The sequence below is a fragment of the Protobothrops mucrosquamatus genome, unplaced genomic scaffold, assembly GCF_001527695.2.
Source record: "Protobothrops mucrosquamatus isolate PMUCROS unplaced genomic scaffold, P.Mucros_1.0 scaffold969, whole genome shotgun sequence".
Taxonomy (NCBI): Eukaryota; Metazoa; Chordata; class Lepidosauria; order Squamata; family Viperidae; genus Protobothrops; species Protobothrops mucrosquamatus.
In genome coordinates, this window is record NW_015387212.1 from 142,121 (window position 1) to 152,105 (window position 9,985).

Genomic DNA, 9,985 nt, shown 5'->3' on the forward strand with positions numbered 1-9,985 from the left:
GAGAGTCCCAAGAGATGGTATCGATATCCAGGGACTTGAGAGATGCTTTCAGCGTGTCTTTGTATCGCTTTTTTTGTCCCCCGTGCGATCGCTTTCCTTGAGACAGCTCACCATAGAAGAGCTGTTTAGGGATGCGATGGTCTGGCATCCTTACAACGTGGAGGAATTACTTATTTTGAAACATCAGAAAATGCAACCCTTTACATGTTTATTCAGAAATAAATTTCAACACGTTCAGAGGGATTTACTGCCAGGTAAGTATATGACAAAATATATTTAGACTGCAACCAATCTTTCATGTCTTGGCCTTCCTGCTATTTGTTGGGAATATGTTAGATGTGATTTATGTGAGTGTCAGAAAAATGTAGGTGCAGAGGATTTTTCAGCAAATACAACATTATTACCATGGAATTCTAACTCTCTTAGCCACCAATTTTCCCTGATAAACTTTGCCTATTTAATTACACCAGTTTTGAATTCTTCCCTCATTAATTTATCAAACATTTTTCTTTTTTCAAATAGCATATTACAAAATTATTTCACTGAACTGTATATTTTAAACTGCCAGAAATTAGATTGAATGTTCTAAATTGTTTAGAGTTTTTCAAAATTGTTGTGACTTATAAGGAATTGGGCTTCTTTGATATTATGAAAACTGCTTCCTGAGCATGAAGTGGCAATTTAGGAAGAGCGTATTTTTTATAAATAAATCCAGGCTCTGGGCTTAGTCATTTACCTGAGCCTGAATGCTCTCTTGGAGTGGAGTCACCCGGAGACGCTTGGCAGATGAAGCAGTCAAAGTAGGATCCAGAGACGATCGATATTTTCCTGCCTGAAGTTCATAATCCTGTTTTTTAAATAAATACCAACCAGTCATATAAATGGAGGAGGATAGATGGGTTTGCTAATTGGAAATGGAAACTTTAGAACCATGCAAACATACATTGAGGACAGACTGCACATTCCGGGACAAGTTGATCACTGATTTTTTGTCAGACTCTTTACTCTGGATTTCATCTGCCAGCCTCTGTAGAGAAGTAGAGACAGAGAGTTAGGATAAGTTAGATTATTGCTTAATTAGATTTTTGCCTATTTTTAAGCAATAATTCTATGGTTATTGCTTTATAAGTAATATATATTATAATAGCCATGCTCTTGTGAATTTTTCAGACATGTACATTACAGTACAAGAGCTGTGGTGGTGCAGTGGTTAGAATGCAGTATTGCAGGCTAGCTCTGCTGATTGCCAGCAGTTCGATTCTGACCGGCTCAACGTTGACTCAGCCTTCCATCCTTCCACAGTGGGTAAAATGAGGACTCAGATTATTGGGGGCCATATGCTGACTCTGTAAACTGCTTAGAGAGGGCTGTAAAGCACTGTGAAGTGGTATATAAATCTAAGTGCTATTACTATTATCACTTACTGTTGCAGTCACTGAGTAAATAACAAGCACATATGAATGTTACACGCAGGCATATCTCTCTCTTTCATCAATTCCTCCATGAAAGATGCCTCATGGGAATGTGCCTTCCATCCTTATATTTGAGCACGGGGCAATGTTCTCATACCTTCTGGGCCTCAAGCTTGTAGTTAATCTGGCTCAGTCCATCTGTGGTCTTGATCTTGTGCTTTGGAAGATTGTTGAGCCAGAATATCAAATTCTCATTGGCATTTTGGAACTGCTGGTAAATGAGGCTGGTATCCCAAAGTGTCTTCTCCCTGCACAGCAAGATGGCTGAGATTAAGTAGCAAACTTCTAGATGACTTCAAGAAAAGATCTTACAAAAATAAAGTCCAGAAATAGTCAGAAAAGTAAAGGTAGGAGACTCATCAACTCAGCCTTTACAATACACGGAGAAAGGCTTTTAAAACGGATTATTTTTTGTAATCAGTTGATATTTTTATTTCAATTTCCCTATTGGAAATATCTTGAAGAAGTATATAACTCTTGTTTTAAATTATTTAATGGCAGTGCTGATGGTTTGCAATGTATGAATATTCAAGAAAGAGCAAAAACTGCAAAAATTTCCTATCCAGCTTTGAAATCTCTTGAGAATATGAAAAGGGAGTTTCTAAAAACTGTCAGTTCTCTATTGCTAAGATCTTCTGCTTATCTTACAAAAGCAACTGTTCCCAATATATTTGTTTGTTTCTTTGTTTAAAAGGCTTACAAGGCCACTATATTAAAGAACACGACTCCTTGTAGCTTAAAAGAATTAAAAACCAAAGAACAGTACAGGTAGTCCTTGACTTACAACAGTTCATTTAGTGATTGTTTGAAGTTACAATAGCATTGAAAAAAGTGAGTCATGACCATTTGTCATACATGAGCATTGTATGGTCGTGTGATCAAAATTCAGATGATGATTTATGATGGTTGCAGTATGCTGGGATTATGTGATCACAAGCAATGGGGAAAACAAATTCACTTAACAACCATGTTAGTAACTTAACAACTGCAATGATTCACTTAACAACTGTGGCAAGAAAGATCGTAAAATGGGGCAAAATTCACTTAACAAATGTCTCATTTAGCAACAGAAATTTTGGGCTCTATTATGGTCATAAGTCGAGGACTGCCCGTAAAGCCAAAGCCTAGTGCTTCAACCGACCTTCTCCAATACATACAGTGATACATACCCAGGCTCCAACTTCACCATATGCCCAATGATTGTGGGAACTGCCAGCTCTTTACAGCTTTTGGGAAGGCTAAAATGGTTGGAACCTGGAGCCCAGATCCTGTAGCGCAGTGGTTCTCAACCTTTTTAATGCCGCAACCCCCCAACCGGTCGTACGTCGAGGACTAAACCGGTCGTACGTCGAGGACTAAACCGGTCGTAAGTCGAGGACTACCCAACCGGTCGTAAGTCGAGGACATTCCCTGCCCGGGAGCGCCGCACATGCGTGGTTCCGCCCCCTGCGCCGGCCGAGGCGTAGCTGGCAAGTGGCAGAGATGGAGCAGGCCGACCACCAGCTGGCCCAGCTCAAGGGAGGTAAGGCACCCACCGGAAAAGGGGAAAAAAATGGCGGACAGCCTTGCTTGGCGACCCCCGTGAAATGGTCGATCGACCCCAAATGGGGTCGCGACCCATAGGTTGAGAACCGCTGCTGTAGCGAAAGGTGTCTTGAAAGTCAGGGACTGCTATTAAAAAGGCATGTTTCTTGGGTCCCACTAGATGGGAACATTTGAGGGAAAGGACCTGGATTGTTGCACCCACCCTTTCTAACCTGATGAAACGGGCAGATTGGTGGTCCAGGTTTATAAGTGAATTTAGCAGCTATCCTCCCTTCTAATTGAGACATATGCTTCAGATAAATGTGCCTTGTGCTTCCAAAATCTTCCTCTTTGAATTTATGAGAATAAGTTGCTATTGAATCTTTGGATTTCATCAGCAGTGATGCACAAGATTTCAAGCCACAACGTCTTTTTGTCCATCTATGAGAGGCTGGGGTATTTGTTTCTATTGTTAAGATTTTGCTTCCAAAAGGAGGAAGCTGTAGAGCAATAAAACAGACAAATCCTTTCCTAACATCGCATGGGTTACTGAAAGGATGGGAAAGACCGAAAACCAAATATGTTGCGTATTGCTAGCCATGCACATTTTTCTTTGGCTCCAGAAAGGGGGAAATAATTTGCTATAACTTATAGTATTTCCGTTTGCTGATTGAGGTCTTGGGGGAAAAGAAGATTCTGGGAAACATACTTCCATATCTGATCTTTAGATATATCGTATCACAAAAGCTAATTATGAAATGATGACTATTCATACTCATCATTTCCACCACTAGAGTCAACGCGGTTTCTCACCGTTGATCCAGCTGGTCAGCAACAATATGATACCGATCATTAATAAGCTGGACCTCCTTTTTCTGCCTGGGCAGATCTGGACAGTATTCTTGAAAATTGTTCTGCACTGCACTGCAGCTATGCTCTGCATCCTTCAGGCTTCGGTTTAACTTGAGCAAGGAATTGTCCTGTTTCACTAAATCGCGTTTCAGTTTCTAAAAAGGCAAGAGACACGTGTCATGGAGACTTTACAAATGGCATAAATACATACTCGTGCAACTGTTTACTACTCATATCATCTGATCTTCAAATGTGTCATATCTGCTTTCCCTTTCAATCGGTTTATTAGAGGAAAGAGAGCATAGACGAATAACTGGATTTTAAGAAAAGAAAGCAGCTGTAAATTCAGTTGCGGGGGGAGAAACGGCATAGAAAATTGGCTAAGGCTAAAGGAAGAATTAAAAAATGAAATGCAGAAAGAGATAAGGAAGAGGCTCTGTGGGAGAAAATAATAATGTCCCTTGTTTTATAATTAGGATGCTGGAACTAAATGCTTCGCCTCAGGAATAACCTGTTTTTTTTGAGCCAAGGACATATTTGGAATATTGAGAGCACATCATGCATGTTCTCATTAAATGATTGTCAAGTGGGCAGAGGGAGGAGAGCTTGTCTCCTGTAAATGATGGTAGTTATGCTGCTCATAAAACAGCCATTTATCGGAAGATGATTGGCAAAGCCTTTTCTTCCTTCTCCCATCTAGATGGGTTTCTGTTTGTGAAGGCAACTTATTTTTTTTTTCTGAACTGTAATGCACTTTGCAGCCAGAAATACCTTTGGGATTTTCCTGGGCCTCAAATGTACATCTGTAAATAAAAAAGTGTTAGGACACAGTTCTTTGCAGTATCCCCATTTCCCAATTCTACTCTTTTTAATATATTATTCATCTAATTAAATGACTCTTTACAAAATTAGACGTATGAAGGAGACCAGTATACCATTTTAATCATTGATGAATGTATGTGACATACATTGTACAAAGGCACAATTTGAGAGCTAGGTGAGCTCTAAATGTCCTTTAAACGTAAATACAGAATTTTAATTTTGAACATAACTGAAGGAGAAAATGATTAACAACAAGGTTGGGCAATAATAACATTAACTACAATTTATTCATTGATGAGCGGGCAGCCATATAAATTGAACAAGAACATTTCTATCCCATCTTTCCTCCAGGAGCTTAAGGTGGCATACCTAACATATTCGTCCATAATTTTATTGTATACCATCCAGAGTCCCTCTCTGTTGGAGGTGGATGGTTCAAAAATGTGAAAAACAAACAAGGAAGCAAACAAAGAAGTTTATCTTAATGGTTTGATCTTTAGTTGGGCTTTTAGTTGATCAACTCTAATTCTGTTAGTGTAAGAGTATGAGATTGGATGGTTGGATGGACGAGCAACATCACATGACTTCAGACAATTCTTACCTGAAGTTCATTAGCACGATCTTGCAGTGCATTAGGTGAAGCTGGAACGGTACCATCATGAGATAATTTGGCCTCCAAAGTGCTGATGATCCTGTCCGTGTTTTCTATCTGAGTTTCCAAGTTTATACTTGCTTTGGCTCTGAGGAGCGGGAGACAATTTCACTCTTAAGACTGTTTTCTTCAGTAGCACAATAAAACAAAACATTCTTCCCCTTATATCTTCCAAATTGTAATACTCTAAAATGTACAGAAACACTAAAGATTCTTGGCCAAAAGATACTATTGATGTTACTTACTTTTCATCATACAACCTGGAGAGTACTTTAACATCATTGTATTTATTCTTGATGTTGTTCAGCAACACAGGAATTTGAGAGGCAGAGGTACCAGCAGGCTTCTTTGAAAGATAGGTCTCACATGCTTTCTGAGCAGCTTCTTTCTCTGTTCCTATAATCTGAATTCTCCTGTTTGTTCCCTGATAAAATGAAGATTTTTTTTTAAAAAAAACCCCATCAGTTCAATTGAATGGAATGCAATGATTATATGTATGGCAAGGTGATGGAGCTTTGTCTTATCTTATAATATCTATCCTGGATGCCTCCATATTTTGTTTTGTCTGAAACCTGGAACAATCAGTATATTCTGGATTTTGTTTTTCAAAATGATAGCTGATCCAAAATAGTCCAACAGTGCAGTAGTTTATTCCCAACTCAAGACAAAACAAAATGTATTCTGTGTTTTGTGTGTCCTTCTAGTACTGGGTAATTATGCTGATTTTTGTATTTCTTTTATACTTCTTTTGACTTTTCCAACTTAGTAGAAATAGGCTCCTGATCACATTCAAGAGAGTTTAAGGCAAATATTTCCTATAAAATAATATTTACAGATACTGATGAATAGGATAGCTAATCACACATTTGATTAGAGCATTCAAAAACAGAAAAGTCAGAAAAAGATCCTTTCTACAAAATAGTAGGGGAATTGATAGAATCTTAATCAAACAACTAAAAATATTGGATTATAAGGCCTCTCTCTGTTCTTTATTACTCAGTCATGTCAGTGAGCATTAATTCTTGCTTGTTTTTTTACACCAGCAGCAAATGCACTCCTTTCTTTTTTGACATATGCAGTATATAAATATTTTAGCTTTGGGTAGTATCTAGCCAAATATGAGAGTATGAGTTATCACAGACAAGTAAGCAGTTAAACTCCTTCGGCACTTGCCTCCTGATGTTTGATCCGTTGAGTAACATCTTCTATAGGGTCACTGTGATTTAGTGGAGATCTTGTGCGGTTAAAAATGTCCATCTTAATTTGCCCCAAATCATTATCAATTTTATTCAGTTTATGGAGCAAATGGTCCGCTTCAGAGTCATCCTGGATTGCAGTGAAGGTTCTGATTGCTGCTAGAATGACAAATAACATTGGTATGGTCCAAATTAAATAAAATTTCCACATTAAGCAGAATTTCTCAATCACATATGTCAGTGATGGTGAACCTTTTAGAGATTGAGTGCCCAAACTGCAACCCAAAACCCACTTAGGCATCGTCGAGTGCCGGGTGGATGTGGCCCATTGGGTGGGTGTGGCCCATTTGGTGGGCGTGGCTGCAGTGGTAACAGCAGACTGGGTGGGACTAAAAAGTTCAATCAATCCATTCCAATTTTGCAAGATCTTTTTTTTCCCCACGAGAAATTGAAATTGACTGATTGAACCTTTTTCTTTTTTTTCACATGGCAGTGGAGGCCTAAAGCGAAAAGTTTTTATAAAACCCAGCTGAAGGCCTAGGACTGGGGCGATGGTGCATGTGCCCACAGAGAGGGCTCTGAGTGCCGTCTCTGGCACCCGTGCCATAGGTTCGCCACCACTGACATATGTATTCATCCATCAGAATAACTGCTGTGTCTAAACTCTTTCATGTTCACCTCAAGTTTAAGAAACAATCCTTCCACGGGAGGTCTGAGGTTCTGAATTTTTGCTCCAGTAGTGACCTTATAAGAAGGATATCATCACACAGTCTGGTCAGGTTGAAGACTTTGGGGCAACGCCTGAGTCTTATTTAGCATTATGTATTTACTTATTTGTTTGTTTGTTCGTTTATTTATTTATTTATCTGGAAAATTTATATTGCCGCCTACTCGCTCACGGTGACTCAATGCAGCTTACAGGAAATAAAAACATAACATAAAAGAAATAATAATAATAATAATAATAAATAATAAAATAATAACCCCAATAAACACTGTATCGTTACACAATGATATATTTCTAACAGAAACCAGTTAAAATACTGACATACCTTGATGGGTGGGTTTCACCGATTCCTTGTTGCTGCTTTTTAGGGTGGCCTGGATTGAAGCTCTCTTCTGTTTTACTGTGTTCAGTTCATCTTCTAGCCTAAGCGCAACAAAGGGGTCAAGAGTGTTCATAGCACAGAGAATTCCTACAGCACTTGTGTAGAGGAGGTACTTGTCAGAAAAGCTACACAATCAGAGGTTCTACTTACAGATTAATTTAGAATAAATAGAATCTATTTTCATCCCAAGAATGAAGTACATGGATTACATCCATAATTGGAAGTGCATACTATTTATGACACAGCCCTACTTATGCATTGGTGAACCCTGTAAGAAATGCTTTTTTAATAGATTCTTCTCATACTATTCCAGAAGCATTTATTAATAAGCAATATTGTTGTTTGCTTTGCCGAATTACACCAGTGCTTATCTTAATTCAAGGATAAAATGCACCACACTCTTATCATGTCATTGTGATATTACTTTTATTCAGTACAGGTAGTTCTTGATTTGCAACCACATTTGGGATTGGAACCTCTATCGCTAAGCCATGGGGTTGTTTAGTGAGTCATGCCCGATTTTATGACTTTTTTTTTTGCTGTGGTCATTAAGCAAATCACCGCAGTAATTAAGAAAATCTGGATTCCCCCGTTGACTTTGTTTCTTGCAAGCCCTCTAGGAAAGTGGTCAATGGTGAATCACATGATACTGTGTCTATTGCAACAGTCGTAAATACATGCCAGTTGCAAAGTGTCTGAATTTTGATCATGGGACCCTGAGGATGTTGCAACAGTTGTAAATGCAAGGATTGATCATAAATTACTTTTTTCCCCCAAGTGTGTTGTAATCTTGAATGGTCATTAAATGAATGATTGTAAGCTGAGAACTCCCTGTATTCTGGGGATTTATTTATTTTTTGGCCACCTAGCTGCTTTTATTCTTCAGGGTGTTTTGGGGTGATTATGATTTCCATGTGAAATGTGGATTTACAGGTGGCTGTTACGTATAAGCTGGGTTGACAAGATCAGAAATGAGGAGGTGATAAGCCGCCTGAGAAAGCCAAGGGAAATCATCAAAACAATTAAAAAATGAAAATTAGAATATTTCGGACATGTGATGCGACACCCAGAAAAATACGGCATACTCCATTTAATCCTCCAGGGAAAGATTGAAGGCAAACGAAGTCCAGGCAGAAGAAGAACATCATGGCTTCAAAATCTAAGGGACTGGTTTGGACAAAACTCAGCAGCACTTTTTTGTGCGGCTGCTAATAAAAACAGGATCGCCAACATGATCGCCAATGTCCGATAACGGATATGGCACAAGAAGAAGAAGGAGATATGCTTTTGAGTAAAGTATATCAATTTCCCTGACATTACAGGGTTTATTGGTGGGAATGGTTGGAGGTACAGAGGACAGAGCCTGCCAGATAACTTGCCTTGGTAGCCATGCTTTATTGATTATTAATCCTTTGGCAGGATGGAGGGGTAGGGGAAGCAGAGACTGAGATGTCTCCTCTTCCTTCTCTGTTTGCTAAATTGTGAGCTTTCAAGATGATGGGACAGAAGTTTATCTGCCCACCTGATCTTAATCCTTACCACCATAGTCAGTTTTACAATGCTTATATTTATTATCTAGGATTATGATACCCTTTTTTTGCCTTCTGACATGCCTTTAACACTAAACATGAAATGAATAGTGGAAAAAGGAAACATATAAAGGCCACTTTGGTAGCACCCTTCACTTTCTCCCTTACCTTTTTTTTTTTCTCTCTCATCCACTAATTGCTACTTGGATATTTTTATACTTGTGTGCTTAGAAAACGGGAAGGAGAAAAATACAGGTTGTTTTTTAATTTTAAAAAATTATACATGTGCGAAATGCCCAAGGTTATATTTCAGGGTGCATATTATTACACAGATGCCATGAAACAGAATGCTACAATGGGAATATTCCAACTCAGTTCCATCTCCAAGTTCTGTCTATGGAGATTCTCAGCCATCCAGGTCATAGTTATCCCAAAGATGCTTTTTCACGAGGCAGCTGGACTTTCTTGTTTTTTCTTTGCAGGCGTTTTGCTTCTCATCCAAGAAGCTTCTTCAGCTTTGACCCCACCATCCAGTCAGAGCTGAAGAAGCTTCTTGGATGAGAAGCGAAACGTCTGCAAAGAAAAACAAGAAAGTCCAGTTGCTTCGTGAAAAAGCATCTTTGGGAAACTCCACGTTCTGTTGTTGTTTTTTTAATCCCAATCTCCCATTCTATATCCAAGGTAAAATCCCAAATGCAGATTTAATATCTGCATTCACCAGCAGTATTTGGTTCTGTTGGATGTCTTTTAATTTATTTATCTTTTTAATTAATGAGTGGATAGGAAAAAGATGCAGGAAAGAAGCTCCTTATATTGCTCGTAAAAAGCA

General features: G+C 38.7%; 1 protein-coding gene across 1 annotated transcript in view; it reads right to left on the reverse strand.

Annotated features, from left to right (window-relative positions):
- The window catches only part of EVPL (envoplakin), a gene marked incomplete in the record, with an annotated part of 52,522 nt that overhangs the window by 6,021 nt on the left and 36,516 nt on the right, over positions 1-9,985 (reverse strand). Inside the window, 8 exon segments of the mRNA XM_015819701.1 lie at positions 737-847; positions 944-1,027; positions 1,570-1,720; positions 3,810-4,003; positions 5,272-5,410; positions 5,568-5,746; positions 6,496-6,677; positions 7,571-7,668. Coding sequence (XP_015675187.1) covers positions 737-847; positions 944-1,027; positions 1,570-1,720; positions 3,810-4,003; positions 5,272-5,410; positions 5,568-5,746; positions 6,496-6,677; positions 7,571-7,668 — 1,138 coding nt within the window.